Genomic DNA, 17,792 nt, shown 5'->3' with positions numbered 1-17,792 from the left:
TTAAAGGTAGATTCAGGATCAGAGCCTGTAGCTCAATGGCTAAGGCACCAGCCACATACACCGGAGCTGGCAGGTTCGAACCCAGCCTGGGCCTGCCAAACAGCAATGACTTCTATAACCAAAAAAATAGCTGGGCGTTGTGGTGGGTGCCTGTAGTCCCAGCTACTTGGGAGGCTGAGGCAAGAGAACTGCTTAAGTCCAAGAGTTAGAGGTTGCTGCAAGCTGTGATGTCATGGCACTGTACCAAGGGTAACATAGTGAGACTCTTGTCTCAAAAAAATAAATAGGGTGGCACCTGTGGCTCAGTGAGTAGGGCGCCGGCCCCATATGCCGAGGGTGGTGGGTTCGGACCCAGCCCCGGCCAAACTGCAACAAAAAAAATAGCTGGGCGTTGTGGCGGGCGCCTGTAGTCCCAGCTGCTCGGGAGGCTGAGGCAAGAGAATTGCGTAAGCCCAGGATTTGGAGGTTGCTGTGAGCTGTGTGAGGCCACGGCACTCTACCGAGGGCGGTACAGTGAGACTCTGTCTCTACAAAAAATAAATAAAGAAATAAAGAAATAAAAATTAAAAATAAATAAATAAAGGTGAATTCAAAATACATATTAGATTGATGTGCTCACACTTAATGGCCACAATGTAAGAGTATATGGCATACCTCCTAGGGGTGGGATACAACTACAACAGAGACCTCACCTAACAAACACAAATATTGTAACCAAATTGTACCCTCACATTAATCGGAAAAAAAAAATACATGTTAGAGCTAGGTGAAGTTGGGTACTTCTACTGTTCTAGCTACTCAGGAGGCCGAGGCAGGAGAATCACTTTAGCCCAGGAGTTCAAGTCTGGCCTGGGCAAAATAAAATAGCAAGATCCCCATCTCTAAAACATAAAGAATAAAAATAAAAATAGATGTTAGAGACTAAGATCATTAAAAAAACAAGGTAGGCCGGGAACAGTGGCTCACACCTGTAATCCTAGCACTTGAGGAGGCTAAAGCAGGGGGATTGGTTAAGCTCAGGAGTTCAAGACCAGCCTGAGTCAGAGAGACCCTGTCTCTACTAAAAAACTAGCCAGGCATTTTGGTAATCCCAGCTACTCCAGAGGCTGAGGTAAGAGGATCACTTGAGCCCAAGCGTATGAGCTTGCTGTGAGCTACGACAACAAAGCACTCTACCCACAGTGACAGAGGAAGAGTCTGTCTCAAAAAAAAAAATAAATAGGTTCAACGTCTGTGGCTTAAGCAGCTAAGGTGCCAGCCACATACACCTGAGCTGGCGAGTTCGAATCCAGCCCAGGCCTGCCAAACAATAATGATGGCTGCAACCAAAAGATAGCCGGGTGTTGTGACAGGTGCCTATTGTCCCAGCTACTTGGGAGGCGGAGGCAGGAGAATCACTTGAGCTCAGGAGTTGGAGGTTGCTGTGAGCTGTGATGCTACAGCACTCTATCCAGGGTGACAGCTTGAGGCTCTGTCTCAAAAAATAAATAAATAAATAATAAATAATTTTTTTTCTTTTTTTTTTGGACTAGAAGGCCAGAGTAGAAGTTTTTGTTTGTAGCAAATAAAAGACTTGAGCTAAAATAATAAAAGTAGAAAACAAACAGTACAGAAGTAGAGAAACCCTCATGTGACAATCATACAGTTTGACTATCTGCAATTTATAATGCAACAAAATGGACAGCAGAGTGAAGAAACTTTACATCAGAAACCCTGAGTTAATGAATTTAGTTACTGTATGTGCTCATTTTAATGAGCATATAGCAATATTCAGATTTATTTTCAACTAGTATGAATTAAAAACATATTCTCCATCATTAAAAGGATGTGACAGAAATACTACTTTATTTAATATTCATAGTATCAAAGGAGTTGTCTTATAACAACTCTGGGAAATAGATTAATAGATGAACGAAGAGGTCCTTATGAGATGAGAGCTGTGACTCACTCATGCTGAATGAATCGAATCCTCATTATCCAGAACTCAAGCAACCAGTACTCTCAAGCAACCAGCACACACCCAAGCCAAAAAAAAATAAATAAATAAACCCGATTTTAAATTTGGCACACTGTGTCGTCAATAAGCCACACGTACATCACTCCTGCAGCTCCCATGTGTTCTCTGTAACAGTTTTAAGTGTTAATGCGTTTTATTTAAAGTTAAAAAATATATAGTAGTGAAGTTGAAAAATGTATTGACAGTCATTTAACTAAAATAGTACCCTGCATTTACAAAGCTGTCTTATAATATAGTAAAATTGTATTACAGTAAGTGAAGCTTGTCTTTGTCTTAATTTGCTTTTAATTAGTATATTTCAACATTAATAGTAAGTCAATACAGAATTGATGGTATTGATATGGTATAGATTGGTGTACAGAATAAGGCCTATTTTTCATTTTTTTTTTTTTTGTAGAGACAGAGTCTCACTTTATGGCCTCGGTAGAGTGCTGTGGCCTCACACAGCTCACAGCAACCTCCAACTCCTGGGCCTAAGCGATTCTCTTGCCTCAGCCTCCCGAGTAGCTGGGACTACAGGTGCCCGCCACAACGCCCGGCTAGAATAAGGCCTATTTTTAATAACTTTCAAGCAATCAAAAACTACATTTTTCTGCAATCTACCAATCCCTATAGGTGCTGGATAACAGGGAGATTACTGTATTACCATGTAATATACTGTTTATCTAAACTCTGCATAGAAGAAGAGAAATGAGATCTAATACAGTTCAAATCAAGATTTATGTTTCCAAAACCCTTCCAGCTCCTGTGTTAATTTGGACTATGCTTATTTGGACTAAAGCTACAGCAGTTTTGATTTCTTATTTTAACAACTAAAAAATAAGCAAATGTCTTACTTTCTGCGGACTGGGGTATGTGTCGGGGTAAAATTCATGCTGTCTTTTTCACACCTATCAAATACACAAAAATCCACAATGAAGGACCAGGAACAGAATAAAACAATGTAGAATATACAGATTGGTCCCCTCACTATCATCATGTGTGCCTTCCAGAAAGAATCTGATGTTTTATTTATTTATTTATTTTTAAGAGACAGAGTCTCACTTTGTCACCCTTGGTAGAGTGCTGTGGTGTCACAGCTCACAGCAACCTCCAGCTCTTGGGCTTAGGCGATTCTCTTGCCTCAGCCTCCCAAGTAGCTGGGACTACAGGCACCTGCCACAATGCCCAGCTATTTTTTTGTTGTTGTTGTTGTTGCAGTTCGGCCCGGGTGGGTTTGAACCAACCCTCAGTATATGGGGCTGGTACCCTACTCACTGAGTGACAGGTGCTGCTCGAATCCAATGTTTTAAAATACAGTATTCTTTAAAGTAGTTCCAAATTCTGAAATGTTATGGCTTTTGAATTTTCACAAGGTACTGTACCTCATTATTGTATTTTTTTTTTTTTTTTTTTTAGGCAGAGTCTTACTCAATTGCCCCAGGCTAGAGTAACCTGGTGTCAGACTAGGGCATAGCAACCTCAAACTCAAGGGTTCAGGCCATCCTCTTGTCTCAGTCTCCCCAGTAGCTTAGCTGGGGCTACATGTGCCCGCCACAACACCAGGCTAATTTTTCTATTTTCAGTAGAGATAGGGGTCTTGAACTCCTAAATTGAAGGGATCCTCCCATTTCAGCCAAGTATTACAGGGGTGAGGTACCATTCCCAGCCCACTACCTACCTCGTTATTTTCAAATAAAAATGAGAATGCATTGAGTATTTGAATAAATAAGCATACATACTAAAAAGAAGTCTCCTTAATATAAATGTTATCCACAACAATGCAAAAACCAATCTACAGGCTCAGCACCTGTGGCTCAAGGGGCTAAGGCACCAGCCACATACACTGCAGCTGGCGGGTTTGAATCCAGCCCGGGCCTGCCAAACAATGATGGCTGCAATAGCTGGGCGTTGTGGCAGGCACCTGTAGTCCCAGCGACTTGGGAGGTGGAGGCAGGAGAATCGCTTGAGCCCAGGAGCTAAAAAACCCCAAAAAACCCTACCATCTTCCCTCCAACTATAGGAGAGGGAGATACAGGAAAGTTTCAATTTTTTTTTTTGAAAAATGTATTGACAGTCATTTAACTAAAATAGTACCCTGCATTTACAAAGCTGTCTTATAATATAGTAAAACTGTATTGCAGTAAAAGTGAAGTTTGTCTTTGTCTTAATTTGCTTTTAATTAGTATATTAGCCACAATGTCCAGCTATTTTTTTTTGTTTCAATTTGGCCGGGGCTGGGTTCGAATCCACCCCCCTCGGTATATGGGGCTGGCATCCTACTCACTAAGTCCTAGGCACCGCCCAGGAAAGTTTCCAATAAGCAAGAAATAGCAAATGAAAATTAAGCTAGAATAGCCACTGAACAAATTTAAGATGAATACAAAGCCAGTGACATTATCTTTACCTGGTGTGTCTTCTTTATTGTTTTAACTTGGTAAAAGAAAAAAAAATACAGTAGAACTTCCATAGTTGATGACTTCCCTACATTGACCATCTCTTTAACTTTACCTAATTTTCATAGACCAGACATGCCTCACATGTATGTATCAGTACAGCAGGCCTAGTTCCTTATGTTGACTACCTGTACGTTCATCAGTTTTTACAGTCCCTTGGGTCATCAACTTAGAGAGGTTCTACTGTACTATAGCCCAGAAGAGGTTCATTCACAACTTCCATCTCAATTGATAACACAAAGTCTTGAGTTTCTCTACTTTAAATAATCTTATCATAGCAATATTCAGGAAGATAAACCTCACAGTTGGGGAGGGAATACCATGCTACATTATATGATAGAGAGGTGAGAGAAACAGAATGTTTATTAGCTTTGGTGAAAACTTTCTTATTAAGCATGCTTTGTCAATCCATTCTGATTCTGAGCAATTCAAGCGATGATGTAATGTTCTATTCTAATGTTTTTTTTGCCTGGTATATATCTTCTTCAATCTTTATTCCTTTGGGAAAAAACTATGTGAAAAAGTATAAAAAGCTGGGTGCAGTGGCTCACGCCTGTAATCCTAGCACTTGGGAGGCTGGGGCAGGTGGATTGCCTGAACTCACAGGTTCAAAACCAGGCTGAGCAAGAGCGAGACCTCGTCTGTAAAAATAGCTGGGTGTTGTGGCAGGCACCTATAATCGCAGCTACTCAGGAGGCTAAGCCAAGAGAATACTTGAGACCAACAGTTTGAGGTTGCTGTGAGCTATTATGCCACAGCACTCTACCAAGGGTGACAAAGTGAGACTCTGTCTCAAATTAAAAAAAAAAAAAAAAAAGCGTGGGCAGCGCCTGTGGCTCAAAGGGGTAGAGTGCTGGTCCCATATGCCGAAGGTGGCGGGTTCAAACCCAGCCCCGGCCAAAAAAAAAAAAAAAAAAGCGTAAAAAGAGATAATCACCACTGTAAATTCTAGATACCATCTTCCTGCTTAGAAGACCACAGTGCTTCTTACTCTTTGAAACTTTTCTTCATTTGGCTTCCAGGACACCTGTTCCAGGGAGTCCTTCTTCCTCACTGGTCATTACTCACTATCTTACATCTCACGAGTCCATGGTTTTTAAATACCATGTACGCGCTAATAGTTTTCAAATTTATACCTCTAATCCTGACTCTGCCCTCTACTCTATAGATTCATACACATAACTGCCTATTTACGTGCCTACCTAAATGTTTAACAGGTCTCCCAAGTTGTACAACTCCAAATCTGAGCCCCTAATACATACCTCCCACCACCAAAACCTGCTGTTCTTTCAGGATTCTACATTCCAGTAATTACCAATTCTATCCTGCCAGTTGCTTATTAACAATAACAACAAAAAAGTTGGCTGGAGAAATTTTATTCTTTTGTCTTACATGCTACACTCAATCCATTAGCAAATTCTATTGGCTGTAACATCAAAATATCTAGAATCTCCTTCTCACTCATACCATTACTGCCCTAGGCCAACTCGCTGTGATGGGTAGCTCTTTCCTGCATGACTATAATAGCTTCTTATTTGGTCCCTCTGTTCCATTCTCAACCTCATCCATTGCAGTCTATTCTCAACATGGCACAGTGATTCTTTAATATATATGTGAAAACACAAAATTCTTCCTCATTAGTATAGTGGTGAGTATACACATGAAAGGGGAAAAAAGCTGGGTGTAGTGGCCTTTTAATCCCAGCACTTGGGAGGCCGAGGTGGGTGGATTGTCTGAGCTCATGAGTTCAAGACCAGCCTGAGCAAGAATGAGACCCCCGTCTTTAAAAAACTAGCTGGGTGTTGTGGTGGGTGCCTGTAATCCCAGCTACTTGGGAGCCTGAGGCAAGAGGATCAATTGAACTCAGGAGTTTGAGGTTGCTGTGAGCTGTGACGCCATGGCACTCTACCAAGGGTGACCAAGTGAGACTCTGTCTCAAAAAGGGGGGGGGTAGTTTAGGTAAAATAAATAAATAACAAAACACAGAATTTCAGCTTGGCGCCTGTGGCTCAAGTAGCTAAGGTGCCGCCACATACACCTCAGCTGGTGGGTTCAAATCCAGCCCAGGCCCGCCAAATAACAATGACGGCTATAAGCAAAAGATAGCCAGATGTTGTGGCAGGCACCTGTAGTCCCAGCTACTTGAGAGGCGGAAGCAGAATTGCTTGAGCACAGGAGTTGGAGGTTGCTGTGAGCTGTGATGCCACCGCACTCTACCCAGGGTGACAGCTTGAGGCTCTGTCTCAAAAAAAAAAAAACACACACAAAATTTCTCTGCTTAAAAGTCTCTAGTGACTGGGCGGCACCTATGGCTCAGTGGGTAGGGTGCTGGCTCCATATACCAAGGGTGGCGGGTTCAAACCCAGTCCCAGCCAAACTGCAACAAAAAAATATCTGGGTGTTGTGGTGGGCGCCTGTAGTCACAGCTACTCAGGAGGCTTAGGCAAGAGAATCGCCTGAACCCAGAAGCTAGAGGTTTCTGTGAGCTGTGACACCATGGCACTGTACTGAGGGTGATAAAGTGAGACTCCATGACTTTTCTACCTTCCTCAGAGAATCAAAGTCTTTAATATGGCCTTTTAAGCCGATCCTCCATGATCTGGTCACCACTATGACTTTATCTGCTATTCTTAAGTTTACTGCTCCAAAAACACTGGCCTCTTTGGTGTTCTTCAAACATGCCAGGAAAATGTCCACTTCAGAGCCACTGCACCTGTAGTTTTCTTTGCCTGTGATGTTCTTTCCCCAGTTACCTGTAAGGCTGGCTCTCTTTCCTCAGAGCTCAAAAGTCACTTTCTTGGTGAAGTCTTCCCTGATCACTCTAGCACCCCCATCCACCTTCTCTGCTTTACTTTTGTCTACAACACTTATCACCATCTGACATATTTTAATTTTTGTTTTCTTTCCTTAGATCTAGAGACAATTTGGAATATTTTGTATATTTATTGTTGCCTTTCCACACTGGAATGTGCAAACTCATTCAAAGCAGAGATTTTTATCTATCTTGTTCACTGCTGTATTCCTAGTAACTAAAACAGTGCCTAACTTAGAGTAGGTGCACAATAAATATTCATTGAAAATATATATTTTAAAATCTTGCTATGAATTTGAAAGACCATTAAACACACTTTTCTGCTACTTGCCACTCTATCCAATCTAGCTAAAAAATCTGTTCTGCTTTCTCATCCCATTTGCTTTTTCTACAGTCAACCCTTTAAACATGCCATCTCTCTTCTTCCAATTCTCTCCTTTAAAGTGATTATTCTCCTTTTTCAAACTTACCTCCTTCCACAAAACTTCTCCAAATTGGGCTTGTTGGCCTCTTGTCAAAATAACCTAGAAAATAAAAGTAGTTTTTGATTGGTATGCTAGGATTATGTGGAACTTTTTTTTTTTTTTTTTGAGACAGTCTTACTAGGTCACCCTCGGCAGAGTGCCATGGCATCACAGTTCATAGCAACCTCAAACTCTTGGGCTTACACGATTCTCTTGTTTCAGCCTCTCAAGTAGCTGGGACTACAGGCAGCCGCCACAATGCCTGGCCATTTTTGTTGCAGCTGTTGTTATTTAGCTGGCCCAGGCCAGGTTCAAACCTGGCAGCCTGGGTGTATGTGGCTAGCGCCCTATCCACTGAACCATAGGCGCTGCTCACAAAAGTTCATATGTGGAACTTTTTAAAAGTAATAGTCTTATGAAGATGTAATTCATATATGCCATTAATTCATTCACTTTAAGTGTACAATCCATTGACTTTTAATATATTCACAGATATGTGCAATTTTCACCAAGTACATTTTAGAACAGTTTCACCACTTCAAGAAGAAACCCATATCCGTTAACTCTCACTAATGTCCCACTTCTCATCCCTGCTCCCCCCAGCCTTAAGCAAACACTCATCTATTAGAGTCTTCATAGATTTCCCTATTCTGGGCTTTCACAGAAATGGAATCATATAGTAAATGGTCTTTTGTGACCAGCTTCTTTCACTTAGCATAGTATTTTCAAGGCTTCTTAAAAATCATAGAATTTATCGAGGGCTCCTCATAGTTTAAAGGATTAAATCAAACTCCTTAGCCTATAATTCATGGCTCTCTGTATAAGGGCAGAACCTGTCCTTCTTGCCTTATTTCCCACTCCTGCCCTAAATGTTCCCTCTATTTCCAGTTAATTTTCTTCCCTCCAACTGGAACATAGCTCTATCTACAGAGTGGGTCACGACCCACAGAAACTGTTTTAAAGGGTGGCGGCATTAGGAAGGTTGAGAACCACTGCTCTACAGCCTTCACAATTTCACTTCATGAAATCTAGTCTGGGACAGGTGTGGTGGCTCACACTTATAATCCTAGCACTCTGGGAGGCTGAGGATAGATTGCTTTTGTTCAGGAGTTCCAGACAAGCCTGAGCAAAGCAGGGAGACCCAGTCTTTACTAAAAATAGAAAAGTTGGCCAGATGTGGTGGAGCGCACCTAATAGTCCCAGCCACTCAGGAGGCTTGAGGCATGAGGACTGCTTGAGCCTAAGAGTTTGAGGTTGCTGTGAGCTAGGCTGAGGCCATGGCACTCTAGCCCAGGAAATAGAGTAAAACTCTGTCTCAAAATAATAATAACAATAATAATAATAATCGAGTCTGTCCTGAAAACTCTACTAACCTCCCTCACCTCTTTCCTGAGTCTCTCTGTTCAAAATAATCTCACCGAAATAGAATTGCGTTTGTAACTCTCTAAGACAATTAACATATTAGCGTTTTTTTGCTATCATTTCTCCAATCAGTGTGTGTTCCTTGAATAGAAACTGTGTCTCAGTCATCATTGCATCTCCTAAAAGAACAATGTCTTCGTTTATCTATAACTTAATGGGTTTCAGCTAGCTTCTATCCACCCACCTGATTCCCTTGTTTAGGTAGATTCTAACTTGTCTACTACCAATTAACATTAGTTTAGCACTTTGACATGTATTATTTAACTCTGTTAAGTATATTTAACCGACTTTTTTTTTTTTTTTTTAATAAATAGTTTCATGGCTTGGCGCTCCGTAGCAGTGGTTACAGCGCCAGCCACATGCACTGAGGCTGGCGGGTTCGAGCCCGAGCCAGCTAAACAACAATGACAGCTGCAACAAGAAAATAGCCGGGTGTTGTGGCGGGCGCCTGTAGTCCCAGCTACTCGGGAGTTGTGACGCCACGGCACTCTACCAAGGGTGACACAGTGAAACGCTTTCTCAAAAAAAAAAAAAGTTTCACTCTGTGGTCAGGGCTAAAGTGCCATGACCTCAGCCTAGCTCATAGCAACCTCAAACCCCCTGGCTCAAGCAATCCGGCTGCCTGAGCCTCCCGAGTAGCTGTGGGAGGGTCCCGCCACGATGCCCGGCTAAGTTTTTTTTCTATTTTCTTTCTTTTTTTTTTTTTTTTTTAAGAGTCTCACTGTACCGCCCTCGGGTAGAGTGCCATGACGTCACACGGCTCACAGCAACCTCTAACTCTTGGGCTTACGCGATTCTCTTGCCTCAGCCTCCCAAGCAGTTCTCGCTCTTGCTCAGGTTGGTCTGGAACTCCTAAGCTCAGGCTATCCGCCCGCCTCGGCCTCCCAGAATACTAGCATTATAGGTGTGAGCCTCCGCGCCGGCCCAACTATCCTTTATTTTACAAATGAGGCAGTTGAAGCTTAGACAAGAGTGGATGTCCAAATCTGCGCCCTTTACACCACTTCTACCAGTTCTTGACTCCCTCCGCTACAGTTTCCCAAACCTCCAGCACCCCGCGGTCTTTCCCTTGGCAATTCTAACTTTCCTCTTCCGGTCCCCAGCCCCTTCAAGGATCTCCGGATTCCAGGCTCACGTCCCATTCTTCCGCATTGCTTCTGCACTTACTTATCCCTCATCAAAGCTTCTTCCCAAAGGCCTCTTCCCTCACTACACCCCAAACCAGAAACTTTATACTCACAACACCCAAAGACTCTGAGTCAGAGAACCCAACCGAAAAACAAAAGTCAAATCGAGTAACGACTCGGCGCCACTGAAAGGCCACGAATCCACCCAATGGCCCACAAGCTTACAGAGCTCTGTGGCTTGCGCGCCAATGGGAAGGGTAGTCACGGAGGCGCCGTGAGCCCCCCCCCGCCGTGAGCCCCGCGGCGCACAGGTTGCCGGGAAGTGTAGTTTTTCTCTTGCACGCCTCTCTGCACAGGTGACGTGCTAGGGCTACAGTTCACCCTTGTTTCCCCGAAAATAAGACAGTGTCTTATTTTGAGGTGTGCTCCCAAAGATGCGCTCGGTCTTTTTTTTTTTTTTTTTTTTGATGCGCTAGGTCTTATTTTCAGGGGACGTCTTATCTTTCCTGTAAGTAGGTCTTATTTTCGGGGAAACAGGGTAGTTAGGTTGGTGGTGTTGGGTTGTTTGGTCTGGGAACAGACTAGTTCTGGGCACCTCCAGTTTAAGCTTGCTCAACAGCTTTGTTTTTATGAAGAATGATGCAGAAATACTATCCTAATCATGGAATGGCTCACTGGAGTACTTCAGAGTGTTATGGTACATAACGTTATATGCTATAATTTATAAGCTGGTCTCAGGAAGGTGAAGATTCTACAAAAAGTTTCTCTTTCAATGACCTGATGGCTTAGAGCCAGAATAGGACCTGAGGATCAATTTCTAAGGTCAGGGGTTTAAGTATTTAAACGCTACTGTTTATTAGTGTTCTTTTTTGACAGGTGTAAGAAATTAGCTTTACTCATAAAAGCAAGTTCAAAATCACTTTATGTTTCATCTTCCCAGAAAGCAAAAGATAGGAGTAGAAGAAAAGGCATTTTAGCCTCAGAGTTGTAGCTACCACCGTGGAAAAGCTGTGACTCTTCACTGGTGTAAGTTCTAAGAATGTCTACATGGAATTTGCCATCTTCTATAGGCACATTGTTTTATTGAAACATTGCTTTATTGTGTTTTTTGCAAATTGAAGGTTTATGGCAGACATGAGCAATACTTCAAGCTCTTCCTTTCTCTCTCTCCCTCTTTCTATCTTTTTTCTTTTTTTCCTGAGACCAATATCTCCCTCTGTCACCCTGGATCGAGTGCTGTGGCATGGCGATAGCTCAAAGCAACCTCAAACTCTTTGGCTCAAGCTGTCCTCTTGCCTCAGCCTCCTGAGTAGCTGGGACTACAGGAGCCCACTGCAATGCCTGGCTAGTTTTTCTATTTTTATTAGAGATGGGTCTCAGTTCTTGCTCAGGCTGGTCTCAAACTGGTGTGCTCAAGCAATGGATTACAGGTGTAATTACTGTGCCTGGCCAGCTCTTTCATTATTAATATATCAGTTATGGTGATCTGTGATCAGTGATTTTTTTTTTTTTTACTTTTTTTTTAGAGACAGGGTCTTGTTGCCAAAGCTGGAGTATAGTAGCAGGATCTTTGCTCACTGTAACTTCAAACTCCAGGGCTCAAGGGCTCCTCATGCCTCAGCTGTCCAAGTAGTCACCAGGCCCAACTAACTTTTTAATTTTATGTAGGGATGAGGCTTGCTATGTTGCTCAGGCTAATTTTAAATTCCTGGCCTCCTAAAGTCCAAGGATGAGTGACATGAGCCTCCATACCCAACATTATATTACTATCATAATTGTTTGGGGTGCCACAAACCACGTTCATATAAGATGGCAAATTTAATCCATAAATGTTGTGGATTTTTTTTTTTTTTGAGACAGAATTACTTTGTCACCCTTGGTAAAGTGCTATGCCATCACAGCTCACAGCAACCTCAAACTCTTGGGCTTAAGCAATTCTCTTGCCGCAGCCTCCCAAGTAGCTGGGATTACATGCGCCCACCACAATGCCCGGCTATTTTTTGGTTGTAGTTGTTATTGTTCTTTGGCAGGCCCAGGTTGGGTTTGAACCCTCCAGCCCTGGTGTATGTGGCCAGTGCCCTAGCTGCTGAGCTATAGACACCAAGCCATAAATGTTGTGGATATTCTGACTGCTCCACAGACTGCCCATTTCCCTATGGTTTCTCTCCTTCTCTTTGGGCCTCTTTATTCCCTGAGACAAAACGGTTTTGAAATTAGGCCAGTTAGTAACCTTATAATGGCCTCTAAGTGTTCAAATGAAAGAGTCAGATGTCTCTCACTTTAAATCAAAAGCTAGAAATAATTAAGCTTAGGGAGTAAGGCACATAGAAAGTCCAGATAGGTGGAAAACTCCTGCCTCAGCCTTCCCAGTAGTAGAATCAGGGCAGGTTGTTTCAGCAGTTACTAGGAAAAACTGGTTATAGGGTTACAAAAGCTAAGTTTGTAACCCAAACTTAACCCAAATTTAACTTTTGGAGCTGGTGTTATGTGCTCAACTGCTTTTTCCCTTTAGCCCTTCTACTGTGATTTAGCTGGGTGTGGCAAGATCCAATTTGTATAATCAACTTTCTTTTCTTTTTTTTATTTATTTATATTTTTGAAACAGAGTCTCACTATGTCACCCTCGGTAGAGTGCTGTGGCTTCACAGCTCACAGCAACCTCAAACTCTTGGGCTTAAGCCAGGGGTCCTCAAACTACGGCCTGCAGGCCACATGCGGCCCACCGAGGACATTTATCTGGCCCACCGGGTGTTTTTGCCACAGCTGCCTGTCCTGCTTAGCAGCTGACTCATCCCAGGCTACAGTGCGCATGTGTTGAATGTGCCCACTGTCCGACTCTGCTCCTTCTCTCTGTCTCCCCCCAAACCCCCCTGTGTTTTTGCCATCCTGCTTAGCAGCCCACTCGTCTTGGCCCACAGTGCACATGTGTGGAATGTGTCCCACACTCTCAGACTCCCCTCCTACTCTCTGACTCCCCTCCTTCTCTCTGTCTCTCGACTCCTCATCTCAGTCTCTGGTGTAATTGGAGGAGTCACCAGGTTGTCTGTGCAGAGCCTGCTGCTGCCTAAGAACCTAGGTAAGAACAAGTTAGGATTTATTTTGTTTTTGAAGTTAGGAAGTCTATTTTTTTTTTTAATTTTGCAGTTAGTAGGGCCTTTTTTTTGCAGTTAAGGGGGGCCTTTTTTCCCCTGAAGTTAGGAGGTTTTTTTGCAGATAGGGGGCACCTTTTTTTTTAAGTTAGAAGAGCCTTTTTTTTTTAAGTTGGTTAGTTGGTTGGGGGTGGTTTCCAGGGGGATCGTGTCACAAATAGCGCTCAGTGCTAATGCAAATTGTCAGTGCTCAGAGGTAATGCAAATGGTCAGAGCTCAGAGGTAATGCAAATAGTCAGTGCTCCGTGGTAATGATAATTATAAGTGCTCAGTGTTAATGCAAATTGTTAGCGCTCAGTATTAATGCAAATTGTCAGCAGTCAGTGTTATCACAAATGGTTAGCAGTCAGTGTTAATGCAAATGGTCAGTGCTCAGTGTTATCACATGGGGGCCCCAAACTGGTAATCTGCCTAGGGCCCCACAGGAACTTAATCTGGCTCTGCAGATAGCCAAGGAGTAGGAAACCCAATTTAATTGCCAGTAAGTGCATTTATATTCTGATTGCTATTCAGTTGTGTATGATGTTGTATGATGTGTGCTGTGTAAGCCCCGGTCTACATATGTGCCTTCTTTTTTCCTGCAGTGAAATCTGATCGCGTGTGTGAGACCCACGCAATCAGATTCCTGTGTGAGTTCACAGATCACAGTGCAGTTCTCACAGGGTAGTGCGAACTGGAAAGGTGGTGGAGGAACCAGCTCTGTAATTGTGCCCGTCCTGCACTGCACCAGTGTGAGCCTGAGGTAAAAGCAAAGTTCCACTGTATGGGCGCTGGCAAGGCTGAAATGATGTGGACTGGCAAGGCTGCATTGATGGACACTGATCAGACTGCATTGACGGGCACTGATCAGACTGCATTGATGGGCAGTGCAGTCTATATATGTCTCTGTGTGGGCAAAGTTATTGCTGGTATATTGTTTTTGGAGCAATATATATATATATATATAGGTATTTTACTAATAGCAATTTGGAATCCCTAGGAAACAATGATATGAAGAAAGAGAAAAATTGACTCAGAGTGTAGGATATTCAAAGCACAGTGGACTTATGATTACTTTTTCATGCAGTACAAGGATAGAGCTGTGTGTTTCATATGCCAGAATATAGTGTCTGTGTTCAAAGAATACAATTTGCGTCGACACTATCAAACTCAACATAAAGATAAATATGATTGTTTGGTCGGAGAAGTGAGAAAAGATAAAATATTAAAACTGAAATATACATTGACAACTCAGCAAAATACTTTTGTGAAGCAGAAACAGCTAAATGCTTCATCACTGTGAGCAAGTTTTCAAGTTGCCAAGCTAATAGCGTGCACTGGCAGACCATTCGTGGAGGGAGAATTTGTTAAAGAATGACTTCTTTCTGTTTCCAAAGTGATGTGTCCAGAGAAGGCCAATTTATTTAGTACAGTGAGTCTTTCAGGACCCTCAATTACACGAAGGATTGAAGAAATGGGAGACAATTTGCATCAGCATTTGCAAAACTCCGCAAAAAAACTTTCCTATTTTTCCTTGGTACTTGACAAAAGTAATGATGTTCGTGATTCTGCACAACTTCTAATTTTTATTCATGAGACGAATGACTATTTTGAAGTCACAGAAGAGCTTGCTGCACTGCAAAGCATCAAAGGAACAACTACAGGAGAGGATATTAATGAAAAGGTTTGCCAAACTGTGAATAGTTTGGAGCTGGACTAGGCAAAACTTGACTAGCCACTGTGACAACTGATGGTGCTCCTAGCATGGTGGGGTTGACAAAGGAGTAACTGCTCACGTTAACCAAGAGATGGACAGACATAACCATTCTCATCCAATAGCCACACACTGCCTTGTCCACCAACAAGTGCTGTGTAGTAAATCACTGAAGTGGGACTCTGTTATGAAAACCGTGGTATCTTGTGTTAACTTCATTAGAGGTAATGCACTAAACCACAGACAATTTCAGGAATTTCTGTCTGAGCTAAATGTTGCCTGTGCAGATGTTCCATACCACACAGAAGTCCATTGGCTGAGTTGAGGGAGAGTTTTGAAACATTTCTATGACTTACTTCCACAGATTACAGCTTTTCTGCTTTCAAAAAACAAGTACCAGAGCTCAATGATGCAGAATGGAAATGGCACTTTGCCTTTCTTACAGATGTAACAGAGCTACTCAACAGTTTCAATGTGCAACTTCAAGGAAAGGGGAAGCTCATCTGTGATGTGCAATCACATGTGAAAGCATTTGAAGTAAAATTAGGCCTCCTCATCAAACAAGTGAAGGAGGAAAATTTCTGCCATCTCCCCACAACTCAAAATCTGTTAGCAGAAAATCCATTGGTTGCATTCCTAAATAAAACATGTATGGATTCACTGGAAAAGTTGCAAAAGGAGTTCCAATTTAGATTTAAAGAGCTTCATCTCCATGAACAGGACCTACAGCTTTTCCATAACCCATTTTCTATTGACATTGAAAATGTGGATATGATTTACCAAATGGAACTGGCTGAACTGCAGAATTGTGATTCTCTGAAAGACGCATTTAAGTCAAGCAGCCTTCCTAATTTCTATGCACCTCTCCCCTCTGAGACATATCCTAATGTCAGGAACCATGCACTCAAAATGGCAACCATCTTTGGTAGCACTTATGTCTGTGAACAGACTTTTTCCAGAATGAAACATCTGAAATCTCCAACCAGATCTAGACTAACTGATGCACACTTGCATCACTTGTTATGACTAGCAGTGACAAATATGGAATCAGACATTGACCATCTCATTAGCCAAAAGCAAGCCCATAGTTCCCATTGAAATACTGGTAAGTTTGTTGATTTAACTTTACTTGTTCTTCATTTTAAATATTGTATTTGTTCCCATTTTGTTTTTTTACTTCAAAATAAGATATGTGCAGTGTGCATAGGAATTTGTTCATAGTTTTTTTTTTTTTTTAAGAGACAGAGTCTCACTTTATCACCCTCAGTCGAGTGCCATCGCGTCACAGCTCACAGCAACCTCCAACTCCTGGGTTTAGGCGATTCTCTTGCCTCAGTCTCCTGAGTAGCTGGGACTACAGGCGCCTCCCACAACGCCTGGCTATTTTTGTTGTTGTTGTTGTTGCAGTTTGACTGGGGCTGGGTTTGAACCCATCACCCTTGGTATATGGAGCTGGCGCCCTACTCACTGAGCCACAGGTGCCGCCCTGTTCATAGTTTATTTTTTTTAAACTATAGTCCGGCCCTCCAACTGTCTGAGGGACAGTGAACTGGCCCCCTGTTTAAAAAGTTTGAGGACCCCTGGCTTAAGCGATTCTCTTTCCTCAGCCTCCCAAGTAGCTGGGACTACAGGTGCCCGCCACAACACCCAGCTATTTTTTGTTGCAGTTGTCAGGGCTGGGTTTGAACCCACCATCTTCAGTGTATGTGGCTGACACCATAACCACTGTGATACGGGCACCAAGTCAACTGTATAATCAACTTTCATAGTAGGAAATGATATCACTACAAACTCATGGCCTCCAACTTAAAAGTTAAGCCCTCAGATGTGAAGAACAACACTTCTCAAGAAATGTTGGTTTCTTCTCCTAATTTCCACATTTATCCTCTATGAAGCCATCTATGATATAGCAGATCATTGATAATGTCTTTTTTTTTTTTTTTTGATAATGTCTTTTAAATAGACCTGGGCTGGTGGCGCCTATGGCTCAGTGGGCAAGGCACTAGCCCTGGCCAAACTGCAAACAAAAAAATATAGTTGGGTGTTGTGGCGGGCGCCTGTAGTCCCAGCTACTCTGGAGGCTGAGACAAGAGAATCGCCTAAGCGCAGGAGTTGGAGGTTGCTGTGAGCTGTGTTGCGACGGCACTCTATCAAGGGCGACAAAGTGAGACTTTGTCTCTAATAAATAAATAAATAAATAAATCTGGGCTAGTCCAAATTAATTATGAAAGAATACTTCACCCAATTTTTTTTTTTTTAATTAGAAGCTCTTAGTACAAGTTAAACAATTATTTTGGTTAAACAGATTTAGACATGTTTTGCCTAGCTAAATATTTTTCTTTACAGTACACTTTGATAGTTTAACTATTTATTTTAGGGAATGAAAACACTTTGTCATTTATCCCTCCTGTGATATAGGATATAAAATGAAAACCCAAGCTGGGTGTGGTGGCTCATGCCTGTAATCCCAGCACTCTGGGAGGCAGAGGTGGGTGGATTATTTAAGCGTTCAGGAATTCATTAAAAAAATCGTAAATGTTGGGTGGTGCCTGTGGCTCAGTGAGTAGGGCACTGGTCCCATATATTGAGGGTGGCAGGTTCAAACCCGGCCCTGGCCAAACTGCAACAAAAAAATAGCCAGGCATTGTGGTGGGCGCCTGTAGTCCCAGCTAC

At 42.5% G+C, this 17,792-nt stretch overlaps 1 protein-coding gene across 4 annotated transcripts in view; it reads right to left on the bottom strand.

Moving 5' to 3' along the window:
- The window catches only part of CCDC77 (coiled-coil domain containing 77), a 47,894-nt gene extending 37,392 nt beyond the window's left edge, over positions 1 to 10,502 (bottom strand). For 3 of the 4 annotated variants that reach the window (XM_053554474.1, XM_053554475.1, XM_053554476.1), the window contains exons 1-3: positions 10,391 to 10,502; positions 7,735 to 7,788; positions 2,854 to 2,907 (exon numbers count right to left, since the gene is read on the bottom strand). In XM_053554474.1, the coding sequence (XP_053410449.1) occupies positions 2,854 to 2,891 (38 nt within the window). In that variant the 5' untranslated portion in view covers positions 2,892 to 2,907; positions 7,735 to 7,788; positions 10,391 to 10,502. The remainder of the gene's footprint in view (positions 1 to 2,853; positions 2,908 to 7,734; positions 7,789 to 10,390) is intronic. The other variant, XM_053554478.1, reaches the window with a different exon arrangement.
- Positions 10,503 to 17,792: the final 7,290 nt, after the last annotated feature.

The sequence above is a fragment of the Nycticebus coucang genome, chromosome 12, assembly GCF_027406575.1.
Source record: "Nycticebus coucang isolate mNycCou1 chromosome 12, mNycCou1.pri, whole genome shotgun sequence".
In the NCBI taxonomy this organism is placed as follows: Eukaryota; Metazoa; Chordata; class Mammalia; order Primates; family Lorisidae; genus Nycticebus; species Nycticebus coucang.
The sequence above is the reverse complement of the archived record's forward strand: the minus strand, read 5'-3'. Positions and strand labels throughout refer to the sequence as shown.